Genomic DNA, 22,974 nt, shown 5'->3' with positions numbered 1-22,974 from the left:
GGCATGGCTTAGAGTTCCTAATACCAAGGGCAAGACGGTAACAGGAAGTTGTGATTTCAAGGGGCTTAATAAGAAAAAATATACATTTGGAATTTTACAATGCCTTTTTTTTTGTTGTTGTTGATTTTTTGTCTTTTTTTTTTTTTTTTTTTTTTTTTGCTTCTCTCTACACTTGTCACTAAATATATCTCTGCACTTTCACACCCACCCCTCGCCCAGTAAAGCTTCAGGCCTGCAGGACACGCTTTCCTCACTCGCATACACAACCCTCACGCCAGCACCGGTGCACCAGGACTCTGTAAAAATTTCAATCACACGTTTTTTTTTTTGTGTGTTTTTTTTTTTTTTTGTCGTCTTTTTTTTTCCTTTTTTTTTTCTTTTTTTTTTTTCTTTTTTTTAAACTGAGTCAATATAAACCTTGTTCAAAATGTTATGAAAAAATGTACATGTTTATACAAGGCAGGCTGCAGCAGAGCGCTGGCGTTCCACGCAGACATTCGGGTAGGGAGACGCTGGATTCTTGCACCTGGCTTTATGCCCTTCCACCCCCTCCCACGGAAACAGAAGCACCCTGCCCCGGTGAGCTCAACAACCCCTCCTGTTCCCTCCTCCCTCGGGACGTGGAGTACGGCCCAAAGCGAGCGCCGCAATCCAGCCCTGGGGAAGAGCAGGGATTAGAAACGCCCTCTTTTCTTTCCATCGGAAACGGTAACCCCTCTGGGCCAGGCCAAAGAGATGCTGCTCTGTACAGGCGGAGTTGGGAGACGTCAGCTCATCATGTCGTTGCTGTTCACGCCGTAGGTGGAGTTCTTCATGGAGTCGTTCACCTCTCGCCTGAACGCCGACAGGTTCTGCGTAAACCTAAGGCAAAGGCAGAGCAGCGCGTCAGAGCGGGGCGGCGCCCGTTTTGCTCTCCGTGAGGCTGCCACGAGGACCGCCGAGGCTCTAGGCCGGGCTCTGCACTGAGCTGTGGGGCTCGGCCTGCGCCGGGACGGGCTCAGCCCCTACTGACCTGTCCCTGTTCTTGGTTAGGAGGTTGCGTTCGATGCCTTCCATGAGGTTCTCAAAGCAGAGGTGCATTGCCTGCTGTTTCTCCGGAGGCTGGCTGTTCACTATACTGTTCCTCAAGTCAGAGAAATACTGGGGGAGACAAGAAAAGGATGGGTTTTCAGATGAAAGGCCGCCTCGGCTCTGGGACAGGCGCTCGGGAAGAGGCAGGAAATGCGCTACAGCTCTTGCGGTGACTTCTAGCGCCCTTATGAAAGTTAATAGGATCCCTTAGTGCCAAGGCTGCTGCCAGGCAGGGCTGGACACCCTTCCCTCGCCACACAGTCTCTCCAGTCCCGACTTCCCACCCGCCTGGCCCTGACACCGTTCTGCTCCCGTCAGCCCCAATGCTCTGGCATCACACAGGCCCCAAGAGCTCGTCCAGCTCCAGCGGGAAGGTGGGAACTTTACCTTTTCATTGAGCAATATCAAGCCGAGCAGAGGCCGAGACATTGACCACTGGTTCCTGCAGTCCTCAAAGATGATGATATTCAGCACTGTTGACAGCATCTGGAAGAGGGAGAGTGAGGTTTAAGACCAGCCTTTCCATCCCAGCTCTCTCCTCACCATGGCACCGTGCGGGCTCAGGAGCAACGATTCACCTTTGATGCTTCTAGTGTTGGAGCCTCAAAGCTACAGAGCTCTCAGCATCGCGGGACAAGAGGAGGACCTGAAGCCCCCATGAACTGGTGGAGAACCTCCCTGAAGGCACATGGAAGAGGTGCTGAAAGCTGTTAGAATATGAGGAGATGGCCTCAAGCTGCGCCAGAGGAGGTTCACATTGGATATTAGGAAAAATTTCTTCACTGGAAGGGTTGTCAAGCATCAGAACAGGCTGCCCAGGGGAGTGGTGGAGTCACCATCCCTGGAGGTATTTAATGGACATGTAGACGTGGTGCTTGGGGACATGGTTTAGTGGTGGGCTTGGCAGGGCCGGGTTAACGGTTGGACCTGATGATCTTAGAGGTCTTTTCCAACTTAAATGATTCTATGATTTACTCCTGACACACTCCATCCCGCCCCAAGGCGGCCAGGGGAAGTCTGCCTCATCTTCACTTAGAAAAGGCAAAAGCAAGTGCATAAACGCAGAAAGCACACGCTGTGGTGCCCTGGGGGGCTTCCTCCCGCCCGCACGAGGGGTGTCTGCCTTCCCTTCCACACCCTCCGTAGCCTAAAGCCAGTACACCTAACCTAGCTGGTTTGGAAGATGCAGTTTCTCTTTTTATCCTCAGAAACCACAGCTTCCAGCCCCCCAGAAAGCCTGCTTTTCTTTGCATTCGATCCATCCGCGAGGGTGGAACAATATTCCCTGCTTTCACGTGGGAGTCGTGCTGACACGCATCAGCGAGCGAGGTTGGATAACGCCGTCAGAAACACACCGAGCGCTGCCGTTCAAAGCAGTACGGCCAGGCAAGAGGCCTAGGGAAGGGTTTTGCTGTAAGGTCGGGATATCCAGATGCCAACACAGGGCCCCCTGGAGCACCAAAACCTCTGTGAACAGAGACATCTGTCGTTAAGTGACACAGAGGTACCTAAACTACACGGTGCGTGTAGGTAAATGCTGAGCCAAGCCTGATCTAAGCAAGGAAACTGCCTCAGCTCACTATTGATCCTCTGCCACTGCACGCGCTCCTGACCCAGAGGGGAGACAAATCCCGGCAAGCTCCGTGTCTCTCGGACGCGCTGCAGATGGCAGATGTGCTACCAGCACGTAAAAACAAACTCGATTATCAGATTCACCCCGCAGGGGCCGTTCCGAAGGCAGGCACGAACGGTGCCAAGGCAGCACGTGCTCCAACAGGCTGCAAACCCAAGTTTCACGTGGTCCCAACACGAGCACACGCTGAAAGTCTACGCTGTTAAGCACAGGGACCCCACGGCGCCTGCTCTGCTGTGAGAGCACGTGTGCCACCGAGTGGTTCTGGGGACTTAAACTCTGAGGTTTTTGTTTTTTAAGGCAGCAGCAGAACGCATGGTCTCGTGTTGAAGGTGTTTCCTGGCTTCGTTTCTACAAACTGCCACCACTGCCCATAAATCTGTTTCTCTTAAAGCCAAAAAGGGGGGCACCCGCAAAGGCCAAAGAGCAGAGCTCATTTTTAGCTACTTCCTTTCATGTTTGAAATGCAAAACCGGCGTTCCTTGCACAGGGAGAACCATGGCCCTGAAGCATGGCTTTGAATCACACCTACCATGTGATGAACACGTGGGAGAGATGCAATGCTAGCAAAAAAAAAAAAAAAAAACCACCCTTTTTTTGCTCTGGAAAAGCCTGGGGCTCTAGAGCTGGAAGCATGCAGCCCCCATATTACATCACGCTAAGAAAATTCAGGGCTTATCAGGGAGTTTACCGTGCCGTGCCACAAGGCCCTACGCCTTCGGTCTTTACCTGCTGAATCATCTCTGGGTGCTGCTGCATAATGTGCAGGAACCGGTCGCTCTCCTGGGTCAGAGGGGTGGTCCTCTTCTTGGTGCTGCGAGACAGCTGCTTGAAGAGATAGGTGACAATGTGGTCCAAACAGGAGCAGCAGCCTGTGCAAACCATGGTGTCTGCAAGAACAGGAAAGGGGAGATATTGGGGTACTGCCAGCACATCCCCTGCTCGGATGCACCTGGGCAGGCTCCCAGGCAATCACCACCATTTATCTGGGTCCTTTTAGGGTCTTTGCAAGCAAGAACCACCTAACCCTAAATGGGTCAGCAACCTCCTCACTGACATACTCGCTATCTCTAATGTCCCAGCTTTAACAGAGGTAAAACTCCCCCATCCATTCACAAGGTATGGCTTAATTTATCCATTAGCCTGGAATACCATGCATTCGAAGCAAAGAGAGTCTTCGCCCGCTTCCAGATCAAAGCCCTAAGAGCACAAGAGAGAGCAGAAGTAGTTACCTAGTGCAGTGAGGCCTTCTGAAATGGAAGAGAGAATATACATGATTACATGAGGCTCCAGGCTGGCTATAAAGTTCATGTGGTCCTGGGTTAGAACTTCCAGCAAGGAATAGTATGACTGGCTGAGCTTGGGATAATCCTGCAGAGAAAGGAAGAGAGAAAGACGTTCAGGGCCTCGTGGCTAGCCTGTAACCATCAGTTATGGCTTTCTGATAGGCACAACCCATGCATTAATTACCTGAAAACTGCTTACTGAATCTCCTGGAAAGAGATCAAACCAACCTATCTCACAGCATAATTTATGGGCCAACATATTTCTCCCTCGTTCTCCCCCACCAAGAGCCTTTCAAACAGGCTCCAGCAATGATGGCCCAGCAGGTTCCCAACGCTGTTATATCAAACCACCCTTCCCCACTACTTCGCTCTTTTCTAAACGGGGAGTGTTAGCTGAGTAATGCCAGCGCTGGAGATGCAGAGATAGGAAGGGCTCTCCAGGTGTCCACGCAGAGTGCCAGATCACATAAAAATCAACGCGCGCGGTGCTGGGCTCAGCAGCCTGTGCTGGAGTCAGTGCCACAGACCCCGCTGCAGCCCCCAGACTTAGGAGGGACTCTGCTGGGAGCCTGCAGAGCAGCCACATTTCTGTTGAATATCTCAAAAGCAATGGTTTGGCCACCAGTATATTAAATCAAGAATGTGCTGAATGCAGTCAGAGACATGGCAACGGCTTCTTTTCAGGTCCTGCGATGGTAATGAGAGATAAGATTTGGGAGGAATATATGCCGCCCCCTCTCCTCAGTATTTTGCCAAGCAGGACCATGCTGATAGGGTCTCAAAGCTCTGCAACAGAATGGATTCGCGTATACGAGGTCTGGATAGGAGCAAGACTCTCTAGGAGGATGTCTTCAGCAAGCAGGTTGCACTGTAACTGCTGATGCCTCGAGATCTCTGCCCGCAGGCAACGCAATCCTTCACTCGCAGGAAGTGTTTTTCAGATAGAGGAGGAATTATTTTGGTAATTGCTCTGCTGAGACTTGGAGCGCACCCCGGTGCAGAGCTGAGCAGCGGGGCTGCCCGGCGGGGCCTTGGGTGGTGGGGTTACAGCCTTCACGCAGGACCTGCCGCTGCACATTCCAGGAACTGTAATTTCCTGCTGGCCTGCGCCTATAGCTGGGGTTCCAGGAAGCGGCACAAGTTCACTCGTCTCTGTGATTAAAGTATTCCTTTACTGTATAATCTTCCAACCCTGTCTTCCCTAGCCATGTGTTTACACTGCTAATCACAGGTGTCAGCTTACCAGAAGGTCACTGTGAGGGATGGAAAGCAGAAGCTTGATAAAAGTTTGCAAGGCGTTGTCCAGTGCATCATCCCCGTACAGACGGAAGACCCCAAAGTTGACGTAGCTCCCGCTCAGTGCTGCCTTCAGCATAGAGAAGCAGATGGAAATCCCCTTGAGCTTCAAGGCATAGACTTGGTCCTTTGGGACCTCCCCAAGCGTTAGGATACGATTTCCTGCGTGAGTACAGAAGCGGGCTCAGTATTTCAGCAACAACATCCAAACCCTTTCTCCCCCAGGGTGCAGGAAAAACAAGAAGTAGAGCCATAAGGAGTGACTGAGAAGTCAGCCACCAGCACCAAAGACTTCCCAGCCGAGGGTTAAGGAACCCGTTACAAGTTAAAAGTGTGGCTCTACTAGGAACCACGGGAGAACATAGCTGCATGTAATTTTGCTGTGGAAGCAGCACAGCATAAGGACAGGATTGCTCTTCGCTTGCTTCACAGGGTTGCCCATGTCACCTCGCACGCTCACAAGGGGCTCAGCTGGGCTCCTGCTCCTTGCTGTCATTTTCCTCCTCAATTTGCATGGCAAACACCCTGCCCCTTCTGCTTGCCTGCCTACCCAGCGCTCCAAGCAGAAGCATCTCCCTGTATCTAAGCATGCCTTCAGCAAACAATTTGGCACTGCTTCCCAGCCCGGGCTCGCTCTCTGAGCTGGCAAGTGCCCCAGCCCTCGCTCCCCAAGCGAGCGGAGGAGTCAAGGGCAGACCGAGGCTGCCCGGATCCCACCTGCTGGAGACTTACCATACGTAGTTATCATTTTACTCGTTTCTCGGAAAAGCAGGATGCCATTCGGTGAGGACACATCAAACTGCAGCCGTTGGGATCTAACGGAGAGAGAGGGAATAAATTGGAGCTCAAAAATACCTGGGAGTAGAAACAAAGCTGGTACTCCAGCATCTCCATGTGCTGTGGCATACCAGGGCACCCTCCTCCCAGGGCTGCTCCCCAGAGCTCAACAAAACACCCTGGTGTGGTAGAAACTACTGCAGTTCATTACCAAAGCCAGACAGGACGCAGCCACTTAGGGACAGACAAGCTCTGCTGTTGCAGAAGAAAGGGCCTATATTTCACAGTCGTTAGGAATATTACAAGATCGAGGCTGGAGATCCTGTCTTGGCAATAGTCACTAGGCTGCTGTACACAAACACAGCGAACATCTTGGAAGCGGCATTGTAGGGCAGGCTGACTAGCTCCTATTCATAACATGACCAAGAATTCAGAGCTTGGCATTTTTATCCCCCCCGCCTCCCCCCCCAGTGAATAGATCTTACAATTGAAGCGCAGCGAGTTTTCCAGTTCACCTCTGAAATAAATGAGTGGATGTATTCCAGTAAGGATTGTCCTACTGCAAAGATGCCGCTCGGATGTGGCAAACAGTCTGACAGTACAGAGAGTCAGCTCTCAAATGACTGTGCCTGAACCTTGTGTCCCTTCCACTCGGCTGTAACAACGGTCCCTTCCTACGGGGTTGTGTTCAGCTGGCTGTAAGCCAGAGCAACATCTTGGCAACCTTCCACTGCCAGATCAGACAGCTTCTGAATTATCTGAATAGCATCAGAGGTACCTCTCTGCTGGCAAAAAAGAGCTGATGCTTTAAAGCATCAGCGGTCATCTGGCTGCCAGAGAGAACAACGCTCATTTTAAACACAGGTTTTAAAAATTAACGTGAGTTGCCTGCCTCCATCTTATAGCGCTGTCCTTGGAAGCAGACGCTGAACAAATTCAGTGCTTATCGATCATGTCTCTTGGTCTGAGTCATGACACGGCTGATACCAGATTCTCTTCCCTACTGAAACAGTGCCAGCTTCCCCCCGACCCCTCGGCAGCCTTTATGGCATAGACTGAAGTAGACAAAATGCAACCGGGCACCAACACCCATATGAAGGCTGAAACAGCAGACAGACACAAATCCCTGCCAGCTTTCAGATGCTGGAGGTTCATACCTATTATGTACCAACTCAGCCATCAGTTTGAGGACAGGTGTAGTGCAGGCTGGGTCATGGTACCAGAGTTCAATTGCCCGCTGTAGGATTGGCATGTATGATGGGTAGCTGCAAGGTGAAAGCTAAGGAACCTGGTTGATTTGCATGAAGAGAAAAAGGTCACAATTTCTACCAAAAAGGCCTATTTCGCATACTGCACCCAAACCTTGCAAAGCTGTTCACGTAGCAAGGTTAAAACAGATGCTTCTTGCTGGGGTCTGCTTTACCACAGAAAAAGTGATTAGCAAGAACCACCCCCACTTAAGCCCGCTGAGGGAGCTGCATACACGCTCCTTGTACTAGGACAAACCAGAACCAAAAAGGTTTTCAGTGGCAGGGAAGACAAATACAAAGGTTGGTCACTGCAACAGACAGCTGACCTTTACCAGCCAAAGAGGACTCGGGAGCCCAGATACCGTGCCCTTTGAGCAGCTATGCTCTCACAAGAGGACAAAGATACCAACTGCTGTTGGCTTTAGCGAGCAAGAGGAAAGCTTTTGTTGCTGCTGAGACAACAAGCATCCCATTAAAGGCTTTTGTGCTTTACAGGTCAAACCTCTTTAGGTCCAGTCGGAAAAACCCCAACAGTTCAGCTTTGAGCAGACTTCTAGGTTGACTTGGTTGCAGACAAAGTCACATCTATTTTAGGGCTTAGAGACAGGACACTGAGTACCAAAAAGTGAAGAGAAACCCCTGTCAGGATTTAGCAGGGAAAATAGGGCATTTGGATGCAGTCAGCCAGAGTTCTCCCCTCTGACAGACAGGATGACTCAAGTTTTAGGGCAATAGAAGGATACATCCACTCAAACAGCATCATGAAACTGGTCTTGGCATTGAAGGCAAAGGCTATTCCCCTTAAGTCTCTCACCAAACCAACCAAAGTTCTCTGTATTGCAAAAGAAAAGACATGTTAAAACATAACACGTATGGATCTCTCCCTCCCTGGCTCCACCAGCCCAGAGCCACTTCGCTTCCTCTCACCCCAACAGCAACACAGCCTTTCTGTGCTGGATGCCAATCCCAGGTTACACAGTTCTCTTCAGTGCCAGAAGCCCTCTTTAATTTCATCCAGTGAACTGACAGTACTGGGGTATTTTATTCCCAGCAGAAGGAAAGCTGGCTGATGAGGCTCACCGCTTCAGTTATGAACCACACCTAGACCCCAAGGAATACAGGGACACCACCACCTTCCCTGGACTGAAAAGCACCTATCGCTCCCGCATCTACTTGTCTCATTCAGAGGGCAGAAAGGCTCGCACTCTGCAGGAGTTACTTGTTCTCTCCTGTCTCTCTGAACTGAAAACGTCAAAGCTCCTAAAGGAAAGAGTAGGGAGAGCATGGAGAACAGGGAATGTGCTGCCCAACTTACTTTTGCCTCTTGTTCATTGAAAGTATTTGTGCTGAACATCTGTGCCACAGTCTCAAAGGCAGCTGTGAGGGGAAGCATGAACTGCTCATACTGATCCTCATCTTCTCCTGAAAGAAAAACAAACCCAAGAAATCAGGAGGAAATAGACTGCGCATCCCCGTGCCCTGCAGTACTGCCTGTGCTAGCCATTCAGACGTTGCTCACCCACAGAGCTAGAGGCAGAGACACCACAGGTTTCCAGACAGGTGATCTATCACTGCCGGTATCGAACGTACAGAAGAGACTTCCAACAAATCCTGCCACCTCATGGTGGCGTATTTGGAATATTGGAAATATTGGAAAACATTTGGAATATTACGAGGGAAAATTTTAGCCCCAGCCTTGGCGCTGTGCACCTGTAGCCAGCAACATGGCTTCAAATCCACTCTTGAGCTTCTTTCCCCTCCTTTTTTCTTATCCCATTTGGCTTCTCCCATTCCAGCATTCTTTCCTTCAGGAATTTACAGCTCCCTAAACAGCAGGGCCCAGCATCCAAACCACAAAGTCACCATTTTACTCTGGTTCCCAGGAAAAGACCCAAGTACCTAAATCCACCATGAGAAGACGCCCAAGTGCAGTGTAGAACGTAGTCCGACACCTCATGTCAGTCAGGTTGGACTGATTGTTAATACCCAGGAAGGAAAAGTGCTCACTCTGCAAACGGAAGAGAATAGATGGGTTAAAGGGGAACCACCACCTTGAATGGGCTCCTGTATCAAGGGCTGAGGGTCCCTCATTCCCCTAATTCTCAGCCTGCGCAAGGATGAGACGCAGCGAGCTGCGCGGTTGTCTTGCTACCCGCATCTGCCAGCCATCTCGGAGAACAGGCCACCAGAGGGCAACAGGCACCGCACCTGCACACCCCGGAGCGGTGTCCTATCTGCTGGCAAAGATACCAGCTATCACCTTTCATCTCGGAATTCCCCAGGACCAGATGAACAAGGAAGTCTTGTTTTGCCTCCAGAGCAGAGTGCAATCTGCCCCCCCTTACTCGTGGGGACCCTTCAGGCATTAAGGTTGCTGAAAACCATCCCTCTGCAGGCAGACCCCGCTGTTACTCTGCCCGCATTCTCCACAGAAACAGTAGCTCCAGACAATGCGGTCCGAACGCAGCTTCTGGGCCAAACAGAGGACGTGGCACTGCCTGCAAAACATCCCCTGGCTGAAGAAATACAGCGCCTTGTTCAACCAGTCAACACAAACCTCCTGGATGTGGTGCTGGGAGTTCTATCGCTACAGCATCGGGGCATCAAATGACCACATGCTCCCAGAGGCGAGTCAGAAATCTGATACTTTGCTGCTGGCTTCTAGTTGCTCATTCTAACATTTTTTGACTTCAAGTCAGCATCCCAGATCTGCACAGGGAGCAGCATCCCGTAGTGACCGATGAACAAGGCTGCTACCCGACCGCTGCAAGTGATGGCACTTCTTCCAAACCAGCACTTTCAGAATGGGAGCTGGGGCATTGAAATGCTGTTGTATTTTGCGTTAAACTGCAGAAACAGCGCTCGCCGCTGCCTGCCTGCGTGTGCAGTGGTGTCAGCCGGCTCCCACATTTCACTCTGGAGACGGCAGCCTTTCGGTGGAGAGTAAAGAGACCTCCACATTAACCCTTTGGGGATGAAAGGTATCCCATAATTACAGCCCCTCAAAATTGAAGGGCAGGCGTTGAACAAAGGTGGAACTCAGACCACATTTTCTAGAGGCTCATCCAGGATGATGGAAGCATCTGGGAGACAACTGAACTTCAAAAGTGTGTCCAGGTGTTAAAATCAGGGGATTATCTCTGCTGCACAAAGGCAGCCAGAGGAGTTTGCTGTGAGATGAAAAGCAGAAGGTGAAAGGACTTACCGTGTGATTGTTCAGCATGAACTGTACGGCGCTCAGTTTCACCAGCTTTCTAACACTACTGTATGTAAATGGGGTGTTAAGGAAGCAGCAGAGTCAGCAGAAAACTTCTTGCAATGCTTGTAAAGCATTTTCCAGGGCAAAACTGGAAGGGGACTTACGTCTATATTATTCAATATGTTCTAGCCTCTCTTCCACTTGTTTCAAGAGCAACCAAGTTGCATACATCTCTACTGTAGAGACCTGCAGTGGCCATTTTTATTTACTGTCAGGAAGAACAAGCAGATGACCATAAGACAGACTGTAAACAAATTAACTGCGGAAGTAAGCTACAAAGCAATTATGATCCAAAATGAAAATAACTACATTATAGCCATCCGCTGCAATTCAACAGCTAGATAAGACGTTGACCAAGCACTCGCTCTCTGCTCTTCTCCCTACCCAAAAGACGAAGCGATTCAGGAATCTGTTACACGCAGAGTGCTCCTGTTCCAGCCGAGCATCTGGGTCACTCTTCCCCCATCGTGAGGTTTAAGTGTTCTGCGCACCCAACAGCTCTTCCGAAAAGGATATCCAATGGAGAGGTCGTTGAGCAGCTGCAGCGTCTTGGAGGTGATAGGCTCGCATCGACCCCAGTACTTCAAGTTGGTGATGCTAGGGAAGAGGACAACAAGGACGGATCAGAAGGGTTTGCTCAGCTTCCCTTTGCTGTGCGGCGGATTATTCCAGTTCAAAAGTCACCCAACATCATCAGCTCCACCCTCCACCGAAACCACAGACATCACAAGCCACAAAATATTGGTATAAAATTACTGTACTTACATTTGGTTGACTAGAAAATTATCCTTCAGATAATCTTCACTACTTGGGTCCCAAGCTACACTGGCCCATACCCAGGCCCTTGGAATTCTGTGGCACTCCAGGGCTGGTTTCTGCAGCAAGGGTAAGAGAATTCTGCGGCAGTGACTACATGCAGACGTATGCAATTCTGCACCTGCACCATCCACTGTCAGCTGCAGAATTCTAGTAGCCCTTGCTTCTTCCAGGAGAGCCATTTCACCCCTTGGGGACGACGCGCAGCCTGGGCGCGCGAGGGCAGGCAAGGCCCCATGCACGTAAAGATGGGGGCGATGCTAAAGAAGTCGAGCGGGAGCTAGCGGCTGCACGTCGCCAGGCACACGGCACTGGGCGTCAGCATTGGAGCTACTGAATTGGTTCAAAACGCTAAAGGAGGCTGGCAAAGACATGACAAAAAGCCAGTCGACAGGTTTGGTCCGGAGGAGAGCTGCCAAAGAGGGTGCCTACCAGGGTGGAAGAGTTTTAGGAAAAGGACTTGCGCTACTCTGGCACTGAATAGCACAATTTGCAAAGAAAACCTCTAAAGGAGCCGTCCCCTCCCCGGAGGGCTTTCGTGGCTGGTGATTGCCAACAGTCAAGTGATAGGGCATGAGTGCTTCAGGCTGTCCCCTCTCTGACTTTGGTTTTACTAAGCAGACACTGGAAAGAGTCCATTATCCTGGCGTACGGCTTATTTTTGTGTCTCCATGGCCCAGGCTAGAATCCACGGTGGATAAAACAATCCTGGATATTGTGCGTGACTTAGTCCCTGATAAAAGCTGTAATTTTCTCGAGTAGCCAGATGCTACTAGCTTTAGGCTGAACAACACTCCCTCATATTGCAGTTTTCCTGGTTACATCTTCAAATAAACCCTGGAATCTCCGATGCCTGCGAGCAGGAACACTTACATTTTTCCTATGAAGACGCTCAGGACCATGGTCTCATCATTCAACCCCAGGACCTCTGAGAGACGGCGGTACAGCTGGAGGGGAAAAAAAAACAACACCGATTTAAAAGCTGCCACCAAAACAAGTAATGATCAAGGATTACTCATTTTTCACTTGCTCTCCCTTTGTGGCATACATGCCTGGAAGGGTGTATGCTCTAGGCTTTCCCAGGTCAGTCAGACAATGCTTGTGATCTGATCCAGACCAACAGTTGCCCAAATCGCTGCTACCTCTTTTCTATCACTAGCCATAGCAGGTTCAGACACTGCACACAGAAGCCAGAGCACTCGCTTTTCCTAGGGAAAGGGGACGTAACAACTGTGCTCCTTCACCTGCATCTACATGCAGTTTCTTAGTGAATTTGTCTGGAACTCTAAGCTCCTTGTCACATCATTGCTCCCAAGTCTGTGAGGTGGGGAAGGAAGGTCACAGGTTACTGGAAGGGAAGATAATCTAGTTCTAAAGTCATGATATTCCCAGTCTTTACATTTGTTTTTTTATTTAAAGAAGGTATTTTGCATCTCTAAAGATGCACCAAGGCATTCGAAGTCCAGTACATCTACAATTGCCTTGCGATGAAGAGAATGGCTATTTATCTTCGCTTTAGAGCCAAGGAAGCAAGCACAGATGCTAAGCTCGGGCTCCTCATGGGTGTACGAGGTGGTGCGACTCGCACACTTTCACAGGTACATAGGTTTAAGGGACTCATTCAAAATCACAGCAGAAACCTGGCAGATAAAACTGAACCCAGGTCTCAAGTTCTAGGGTACCGTCACAGTCACTGGCTCCTTCCTGATGCACACAGAACACAGGATTTCAAAGACAGCTCAGGGTTTGCAATGTTAACACCAGACCTGTATCTAGCAAACACAGCAGACAGGTGTCTCAAATATTTTCAGCTATGAAGAAGAGAAAGCAAGTAATGCCACTCACTTTAATTTAAAAAAAGAAGCTATTACTGGGCTTCATATCACCAAAGAGACATAGCAACGGGGACTGATTACCTTGGAAGACTTCTGCACCTGATCTCCAATATAGATCTTCCGGAACTGCTCAAAGAAGCTCAGCATGGCAAGCTCCAGCTTCTCGTTCCCAGCCTGCGCCAGACGAGAGTCCGTCAGGTTCATCAACTGCAGCACCCTGGAGAGGTGGGAAAAACACGCCTTGCTGATGGACACCGGGAGAAAGGAGGGATTTGTGGCACATGGCGCTGTTTCCAGGCTGCGCGCAACAGTGTTTTTTTACTTTCTGTGGGCACTGTCGTTTTGGGTCAAGAACTAACAAAACTGAGAACAAAACACTGACTAGGGCACGTTCCTCTTCCGTGCGAGGCCACTTTAAGGCTTCTACATCCCTTCTAACAAGGGTGCGAGGCTTTGGGTTTAATTTGCTGCAGAAGTGAGTTTCGGGTGCTTTAGCGCACTTACCCAGGACTGGTGCAGCACGTTCTCAGACCCACCTGCGAAACCACTACCCGGTGCCCTCACAAGAGCCAGACTCTAAACGACACTCCCACTTCAGTTTGGCTTTTGTTGTGAGCCCTGCGGAAACAACGCTGTGACCGGCGCACGGGCTCAGTGAGCAGACCTTGCTGGCGAGGAAGGGGCTGGAGGGATTTTAGGGTGAATAACACATGCAGCAGAACAGGGGAGGGGGCATAAGCAATGATAGTCTTTTTGGTAAGTGCCACAAAGCACAGAGTGGGAAGATAAAATAGAAATAGGCTTTTATGAACAGGTATCGTATCTGCTGGCACTAACGATAGCTGAAATATATACGGGGTCTCATTATTTCCCCTTCAATAACTCATCAGCTACAGAGAAGCCAGTGCTCGATGTTATCCGTTAGCCACGGCTCACCAACAGGCCAGCTTCCACACATTCACGGTTTAGCTCCTTTTCCTACCCTAGCTTCCAAGCAGAGCAATTAGGCTCTGGACCAGAAGGCACTCAGCATGACTCAGGTGGTTCATGGCTAGTAAGCTACGTGTTCTCACATCCATCAAATAAAGCTTGCGCTGGGGAGGATTTACAATCCTGAAAATCCAGTACGTGGTAGACAATGTTATCAAGTTTTAACAGCTACAGAAAAACAATATTCACAGCATATTACGGACAAAACCCACCTCGGATTATTAGTAGGAAAAAGACTTTTCCCCCCACCCCAGCAAAGAACCATCGTGATTTCGTTCTGCTGCAATGCATGCGTTTAAGCCCGGCATAATTCCCCTCTTACACGCTCTTCCCCTCTCATTCTCTTTCTTGTAACCCAGATTTCCCAGTTTAGCCAAGCCACAGCAGAAGTTTGCTGACTGGCTCTAGCCAGTGCCGCCAACCTCTTCTTTCTGCCAATTCCACACTGTTCTTTTCAGTGAGAAGAGGGGAAGAACATGGTGGCAGCTTCACGACAGCAATTCTTTTGTTGCCTTCAATAGAGTGCAGCTAGAAAACAGTCAGCATCCCTACCGACAAACCAACTCGCCATCCATCGCATCCTGCTCATCCGTGCTGGCGAACGAGACCCTACCACCAATCACTGCCCCGATAATATAGACGAGCCACGTCAGGCGCCCTGAAACCAACAGAGGACATCAGAACCAAGCACGTCACACATTACACAGAGGAAGCAGAGGAGATTTGCATTTTATTTTGGCAAAGACAGGATTCACAAGGAGTATCTTTCTGCTTTGGTGTCCATCTATACCAAAACTACTCAGTTTTCCATTTGGTGGAGAACAGGCACGACTCTACTAGAAAAGAAATAAGAATGCCAGGTCTGCCTGGAAGGTGTTCATTATTTAAAGCTGTTCCACTGCAGAAAGCCACTTTCTTGTAAAACTGTACTCTATGTATTTAAACATATGCAGATGCCAGCAGGCCCTGTTTATTCTTTCAAAGTACATGTGGCTGATGGAGAAGTCAACATCACATGGAGTTTTGCCCCAATAAAAAAAATAATTAAAGAAAAAGGTTACCATGTTAGATCAGACCATACTGTTTCAGAAGGAAGAGGAAGTTTCTATACTTGTGCTGATACACCCAATTCCCCACGAAAGGGGAAGCCAGCTACATTATTAGAGAGGGGGCATAACACAGCTATACCTGAACCTCCAGGGAACTGCTTCTTTATAGCCAGTGTTGAGCAATTCCTAAACCAACCAGCTGTGCGAGAACAAAACCTCCACGCTGAACCCACCCAACGCTGCGGACACACGCCCTCCTTCAGCCAGTGGCACCAGCTGAAAACCCCACTCCCAGTTACTCATTACCAACCACCAGCTGGAGATTTCTGCCACTTGGCCAGCGGGGAGGTTCAAATGAGCACTGCATACACTGCCTCAGACAGAAGAGGGATGGGACAGGCAGTGTGCACCGCCTGTGGGTGGGGGAACATCCTCATAACTTGTCTCTGAAAGACTGGGCAAGGAGATGCACTCCATTTCCCCAAAAAAGGAGTGGAGTCAGTTCTAGGACAGCACTATCTTCAGCCAGCACTGCTGTGTGTGTTGGGAGCGTCTGTCCAGAGCCAAAAATATTCTACACCATACGGGCACCTCTCCAAGGGAACGTTTGTGAGATCTGCCTCCCTGTTTACAATTTCACCAGGAACGCAGGCTTCTGAAACGGTACTTTTAGAGAACGAGCAACCTACTGCAAGCTCAGAGGCCACAGTCGTCCAAGCATGCTCACCTTCTTGTACAGCAACGTCCATGGGGCTGGCGGTGGCACTCTGCAGCAGCTCCTGGTAGGACTGGGCTGACTGGTCGAAGAGCTGCACAAGCAGAGCGCAGGTCTTCTCATACTCACACCGGCCAATGGTGGATAGCTGATCCAGCTGCTGTTGCACAAGGCCAGTGTCATCCAGTGGATCCTCCAAACCATCCCTAAGCAGCAAGAAAGCAGATTAGAAAAGAACTTAAAATGCAGAGATAGAAATAAGCTTATGTTATGGTTTAAACTATCAGGTAGAGGATGCTTTCCTAGGCACAATTCCAATGACTCAAGTCTCTGCCTTTACTCTTTGTCACAATGGAGGGCTACACAGAGCGACATAATCACCTGACTGTTAAATAAATCAGAGGAATAGTAGTGGTTCAAGTGGAAAGGCCGTCAGGACCTGGGATGAGTAAGCTCTTCTAAAGTCTTTAAAGTTTAGCCAGGTCTTTCAATAGAACATGCAGTGCCAGAAAGGTGGTCCCTGGTTGTATTTGTACAACAAAGCTTTCCATCTCTCTCGATGTTTTAGTTGCCTTTCCCTCTAAATACGCTAACCTCAACACTAAGTTTATTGCAAACACCAGAACTAGCTAAACCTGCTGTTCCTCCCTCGCATTGCTAGATACCTAAAAAGGGATAAGCTGCTCAGTCCTCCTTAAGAGAGGCGTTCACCAATTATTCTTCTATACTTGACCTTTTGTTTTCATCAAACACACACAAGGTGGAATTCATCCCACACAAATTCAGGCACCTCAACAGAGTCCTATAGGCTGCCCCTACACTCAAAGGAAGAAAACAACAACAAAGACACTTTTAGGTATAATTTGTGCCGTCGTATAGCAGGGATCTAAAAATTAAGTGACTCACACTTCACATACTTATTCCTCTCTGCTACAACAGCAGTTCAGAGTGTAAATGGTATCCTGCAGACGCACGTTGTGAGGTAAGATGGAATTCCACCCATAACACGTCAGAGACCGCTGAGATCAATCTCAGCCATTTGAGACTGACCAAGGTCTAAAAAAACCCAGCTTAAAAAATATTTTCTCTTTTTTATAACAGAGAATACGTGATTTAGGCACACCTCCCTTCGAAATCCTTTGGTGACTCACAGAACTTCCTGTAGTCGTGCCCATTTTTAAAAGAAAACTCAGAATAGAAACACACTAGAGCCTTCTGCGTTACTCTGGTGCCGACAAGCAGAAGCGCTGCCATCCCTCCGCTTTCCTTACCTCAATATGATGTGCACAGATTCCAGCCTGGATGTGATGTAAGCTTTTGTGACTTCTGGCGTGTACGTTTCGAGCATGTGAGGCTCTGTGGCTTTAACATAGGGCACTGACGCAGCCAGCCGCTGCCACAAGCTCAGGAGATAGTGAACGCTGTTCGGCGCAAACTCCCAGTGCTACCAGGAGCCAAGAGACAGAAAAGGAAAGGAAACTAGGGAGTTACGGCCTGGATTATTTTACCCACAATGATTTTGACTCAGGTAGCACTAGATATAGCAACACCTGAAAGCTTTAATGATGTGGTTGCCAATTTTAACAATTAATTTCAGTTCCACCCGTATTCAGCAGGCATTATCAGGATTCAGTAAAGACTGAAAGATAATCCTGCGTTCCCAGGCTGTGTAGCTGAGCCAAAGCCTTTGGTCCCAAGCTACTGCCGAGCTCATACCAGAGCGTGCTGCAGACAGCTCCCCAAGCAGAATGTACAGTTTAAAGCCAATTTCCAGATAAATATTGAAGTTTAACAAAGGCATTATGTAAGCTATACAATTTTTTTTAACCATATTCTGTGCAGGGGTGTAGTTACAAGCTGTACCCCAGTGGAAAACTCAGTGGGAATATGGCACGATAGTCATATTACCAGCGATCCCCGCAACTGCATTTTAATAGTGAAGTGATACATAATTCTAAAAATAACCCTTATTTAACAAGTTTGGGTTTTTTTTTTTCCCCCTGCTAGGACATGGAAAGGCTCTGGAGGCATAGCAACCCTGCCTTCCCCCACATACTGCTCCTGTTCCATTCAGCAGGAATTCACAGAATAATCAATGCTACACCGCAGGATTCTGTCACAGAGTCTGCAGGGGTTTTTTGGTAAAAATAGCATACAGCGAATTAAAGGGCAAAAACAGAAAAGGGGGTTACAATTTTGTTTCAAGTGAAGACAAGGGGCATAAATACCCATCGAGGGTAAGGAAAACCATTTGGCACCTGCAGGCTGGTCACGGTGAAGTTGGCAATGAGTCGGATGACCTCAGGGTAGTTCTCCACCTTCACCAGCTCTCCCAGCTGGTAATTGCTTTTCAGCCGGGCCAGCAATCGGCAGAACTCATGGTAGTTATTTGGGTCTGACAAACTCTTGAGAGGAGAAAAAGAGGAGAAGAATTGAGAAACAGTACTACTTCGCAACACATGGCAGTCAGCTACAAGTGGCACGTATTTCTAGTGGAAGGGTAGGAAAAGGAAAAGAACAGCAAGATGTTGCACCCTTCTCCCCCCAGTGCCGCAAGTGGGACCTGTACATGAGAAAGTATTTTTGGTGAAGTAACTTGATGCAGAGGAAGCAGAGAGACAGTTCCACTGGCTGCATCTGAAATACTCACCTGTGGGTTTTCCAGTATTCGTTTAACTCCATCAACGAGATGAGATAAAAACTTTGCTCTTTCCGCGTTGTTGAAGAGGGACCTGCGGACAGAGGCTATCTGCACTAAGCAGGATAAAACCTAAAAGGGGCAAAGAGAATAAGCAGAAAGGGAGGGATTAGAACAACAACATGAACGGCACGTTTTCTTTTTACGACACAACAAATCATTTAAGTCTGATGCTCCTTTGCATGCCGCACAACAGCTCCTTCATCTTTGCAAATTACAAATTACAACAAATTACAAGTTACAAACAAATTACAGCAGAGGTAAAAAAAAACACATCAACCAGAGGAACATCTCCATCCTTACAGTCAAAGGTGCGTTCCAAACTCTGCTCCCAGAAATGCTGGGATTTCTTCAGATGGAGAACACAGATTGCATAAGACTCAAAATACACTAGGGCTGGCAGGGAAAGCTGGTAAGCTTCACACGGGCTTGGAAAAGTATCGCAGAAGATAGAAGACTGGGAAGAAAATAAAATTAAATTGTTCCCAAACCAAACCTCTGAAATTTAAATCAAGAGTAAATTCCAAGGGTGCAGCTGAGCAACAGGCTGGTGAATGGGGTTTTGAAGAGCAGCGGCAGTCAGTCACGACTAGCGCCCTGCAATCCTTATCCTGAGGCAAAGCCCCATTCCCTCTGGCCAGCGTACGCACTACCTGCTCAACTACTAAGCCTCTCATTCTCGCTGGCTCTTACATTTACCGATCAAAGAGGCAGGACAATTAAAGCCCTAATTGCTTCAGATTTCTATTCAGTTACAAAAAAAAAGTCTCACACTGTTAAAGTCTCTCATGAATATCTGAGGCTCTAAATTCAGAACTAGCAAGTAACCCTTCAACAAAATGAACAGTGCTGAGAGTCTCAGAGGAAAAAGTACTTCTGAAGGACCCTTCCATCCCTAGCCAAAGGGCATGTTTTCACTGTAGCATTAATTATGAAAAATATTTATCCGATAGATAAATGCCTGGCAGGCAATTTTTTTTTTTTGGAGAAGAAATAATCCAACGTTGAGTTCAGTTGTGCTACCGGCCATTTCATCCAACTGGGACACGGCCTAGTTTCAAAGTGTGGAAGGAGAAATTACATTCCTCGGTTGTGCTCCCAGACTTGCTACCCACCCGCAGTATGGTTTGAGGATCAGCTTAGTAGTACAGTGGAAATAACACAAGCTGCATCCTTCAAAAAGGGCTCACTGGAAGAGCGAGCAGGCAGACTCTAAGCTACGCAAGGACAAAGAAGTAGGTTGGACTTCCAGCAAACGAGCCACTCTTCGGTCAAACCCAAAGCCTGCAGATGCTCAAAACTAGCAGCAGCAGCACCAGACCGGCTTCCTCTTTGTCCCTACGACACAAAGCAGTGCCATCAAAGTAAAGGTAGCTGTCTGAAGTCAGCCCGTGGCATTTTAACCAACAGTAAGTCTCCCGGATGAATCTTTCAAACACTTTCTGGTAGCGGAGTCTGTAAGGAAAATAAACACTAAACTTACCAGAGGAGAAAACGAAGGAGGGATGGAATGATAAAGATCAAAAAACAACTGAAGGGTCGAAGAATCCAAGAATGCTGGAACAGAACAGAACATTTTACTGAGAACATCTCAATTAACTGCTTTCCATAGGTCTAACGCTTATCTTACCAGCAGCGGCATGTGTACTTGTCACATGAACTACCACGCTATAAGAAAATTTCCTACCGGTTTTACATTTTTACACAATCGCCTTTCCCAGAAATAAAGTAAACCCACTGGTACTTGGTACTAAGACAAAATTACAGGAAATATTTTAAGAACATGATCTGTGAAACTGCCTGCAAAATGACTGGTGAGAACAGCAAGGATGTTGAGAGCAGGTGCCAAGTAATTTGTTATTTACATTTAAAAAAAACAAACCAGTTCATTATTTCTTGAATTGGCAGGTGTAAGACTGAAAGGGTAGAGGAGTGTTTTTACAGCTCCAGATAGCCAACCCAAACTGAACAGCATTTGCAATCACTCGAAGGCAAGGTGGGATTTTACATCTGGCATTGTATGCAAAAGTTTGTGTTAAGTACAGAGAGGGCTTTAGCAAACCACGCACGCTTTCAGCTGGTATGCTGTAGGTTAGCCCTCTTCCTCCAGCAAGATTACCTGATCTCCAACTGGTTGGGATCTGCACAGTGCAAAGATCATCTGAGGACTCGTCTGTTGATGTGCCAATGAAATCAAAATTCAGGCAATTATGCGTGAGCTTAAGAAGCTGCATGAGCAGACCATGCTGGCTTTCATCGTTTAGATTCAGGTTCTTCCCAGAAGCCTATAAAATACATTGGATTAAAACAAGTACAAAGAAAAAAAATATCAAGGCGACAGCTGAGTTTGAGGCAGCAATTTGACTTTAAACAGGACGTGACACTCATCAGGATCATATGCCACAAGCACCAACCCCAGCTATCACCTACTTTTACAGGCAGCACGTGTATTTACATGCTTAGTCTTTACAGGAGATGAATAAACAGACAGCGCTTTCTTTTTTACCCGGTTTGTACTGCACAGGAGAAAAGCAGCCAGGCTTGCCTGCTCCCAATTACACTGTGAGATTCAGGAGATAAGGAAGTTCTTATTAAGGTTAAACACAAGAATACATTTTCTGCCTGACAAGCACTTAGGAGCAGGGAATCCTGTTGCTCCACCTAACCCTCATACGGAAATGAGCGCGTTCACGTTTGCTGCGCAGATGATCCGTGTAAGCCCTGCTCTGGTGACAACACTGCCTTGGGCAGGGGAAACATGGACACTCTCAAGTAACACAAAGAGCTCCATGGACACGAAATGCCAGGTCATTTCACCGCAGTTTAAGTGTAGCACTCGGGTCTGTACCCCAGGGCCAGGCCAGCCTGTCTATCCCTGTATCATCACTCCGTACTTAAAACTAACTTCTTCCAGCAAATAACATATTGCACCGTGCTGACGCTGCCAACACCACTGCCAGGGGTTGCTGGAACATCCTCCTCGCTCTCTCCACTGCATCACGAAGACTTACTCTTCTGAGACTACCTAAATGCACCCTGTTTTACGGACGTGGATGGATACAGACGTGATCATCAGTTTCTCACAGCCCGATCCTCCCCACTCGAAAGGATCACCTTAGACGCTTCTGCTTTATACACAGAAGCTTGATACAGCTACTGGACAAGACGACTTGGGTAGTAGGTGTTTAATCACAGGAAAACAGATGTTGCATGAGACAACAGAACACACTCCAGCCTGTCTTCAACCACAGCATCCCAAAAAACAAAAGCAAAACGATGAAGAGTTAGGGTGGAAAACTAGAGGCTTCCTCCTGAGACATGCCATGTCTTTCTAGTCTCTAAGTCCCCAAGCAACAGTAGTGCGGGCAACAGCTTGGAGCTACACGTACAAGATAATGGTTAAGAGCAGGGCAGTTCTGGGCTAACAAGGTCTGGTTCACGCCTCCTGGCTGAGCACAAGCACTTGCTGAATTTTCTCCCATGGGTCTGGGCAGTTATAAGGACCCCGTTCCTCCTGCACCTCCCCTGGTGCTTCTTTTCACAAAACTAGAGGAATCCTTTTATATCTGAGACCTCTAATTGGCCATCCAACGCGCCTGCAATAAGCCAACGAATTCAAAAGTTACCAGAGTGGTTACGGTTTCAGGAGGAGGGGTGCACAGGAAAGGATGACTATGATAATTGTACAAGCCTTGCTTCCTTTAGAAACCAGGAGGAGAAAAAAAGATCAAATTACACCCACATACCCACCTTTATTACTGACAGAACCAGAGCTGCTCATTTTGAAATATCTTTAAAATAACATTTCCTTTTCACTCTTTGTGCTTTTTGTCAACTTTGACACTTCACTCAGCTGGAAGGATGGAACTAAGCAAATCTGTGCTACTGCCACTCAGTTCATTGGGGCAGGCTTTCTCATAAAGGGCTATTCTTGAAGGCACCGTCAGAACTCCAGATTAGCTTTTTAGAAGAGAAACGTGATGCAGAATCAAGATTTTTCTCCAGATAATCTACCTGCTTACAAGATATATACGTGCTGCTTCAGCTGAAAGGAAAACTGCTTCTTGGGGTAAAACCCAACCCTACTAGCAGAGCACCGCTGCCTTGCCCCAAGGTTAAGTATTCTTAAAGCAAGTTAACTCACGTGTGATAATCAGAACAAAATAAAAACCTGGGGAACACAACAGTCTAGTATTTATCATGTTTTAAAACATCAAAGACCATATTTAGTCTCAATCTACTAAACACATCTTCACTAGCACTTTTTTCCTCTCAGGCTGTGGGTTTTAAACTGAGGCT

At 48.1% G+C, this 22,974-nt stretch overlaps 1 protein-coding gene across 3 annotated transcripts in view; it reads right to left on the bottom strand.

Moving 5' to 3' along the window:
• Window positions 1–428: 428 nt before the first annotated feature.
• XPO7 (exportin 7) overlaps window positions 429–22,974 on the bottom strand; it is a 48,634-nt gene continuing 26,088 nt past the window's right edge. For all 3 annotated transcript variants that reach the window (XM_075074706.1, XM_075074707.1, XM_075074708.1), the window contains exons 7-28: window positions 20,795–20,960; window positions 20,159–20,232; window positions 18,628–18,747; window positions 18,236–18,382; window positions 17,249–17,421; window positions 15,990–16,183; window positions 14,766–14,871; window positions 13,305–13,440; window positions 12,262–12,335; window positions 11,089–11,169; window positions 10,519–10,582; window positions 9,213–9,321; window positions 8,629–8,735; window positions 8,057–8,145; window positions 7,221–7,328; window positions 6,019–6,101; window positions 5,234–5,448; window positions 3,937–4,075; window positions 3,434–3,594; window positions 1,459–1,557; window positions 1,013–1,140; window positions 429–861 (exon numbers count right to left, since the gene is read on the bottom strand). In XM_075074706.1, coding sequence (XP_074930807.1) covers window positions 768–861; window positions 1,013–1,140; window positions 1,459–1,557; window positions 3,434–3,594; window positions 3,937–4,075; window positions 5,234–5,448; window positions 6,019–6,101; window positions 7,221–7,328; window positions 8,057–8,145; window positions 8,629–8,735; window positions 9,213–9,321; window positions 10,519–10,582; window positions 11,089–11,169; window positions 12,262–12,335; window positions 13,305–13,440; window positions 14,766–14,871; window positions 15,990–16,183; window positions 17,249–17,421; window positions 18,236–18,382; window positions 18,628–18,747; window positions 20,159–20,232; window positions 20,795–20,960 — 2,667 coding nt within the window. In that variant the 3' untranslated portion in view covers window positions 429–767. The remainder of the gene's footprint in view (window positions 862–1,012; window positions 1,141–1,458; window positions 1,558–3,433; window positions 3,595–3,936; window positions 4,076–5,233; window positions 5,449–6,018; window positions 6,102–7,220; window positions 7,329–8,056; window positions 8,146–8,628; window positions 8,736–9,212; window positions 9,322–10,518; window positions 10,583–11,088; window positions 11,170–12,261; window positions 12,336–13,304; window positions 13,441–14,765; window positions 14,872–15,989; window positions 16,184–17,248; window positions 17,422–18,235; window positions 18,383–18,627; window positions 18,748–20,158; window positions 20,233–20,794; window positions 20,961–22,974) is intronic.

Source organism: Phalacrocorax aristotelis, chromosome 24, assembly GCF_949628215.1.
Source record: "Phalacrocorax aristotelis chromosome 24, bGulAri2.1, whole genome shotgun sequence".
Lineage (NCBI taxonomy): Eukaryota > Metazoa > Chordata > Aves > Suliformes > Phalacrocoracidae > Phalacrocorax > Phalacrocorax aristotelis.
This window is presented reverse-complemented; position numbering and strand designations above follow the sequence as displayed.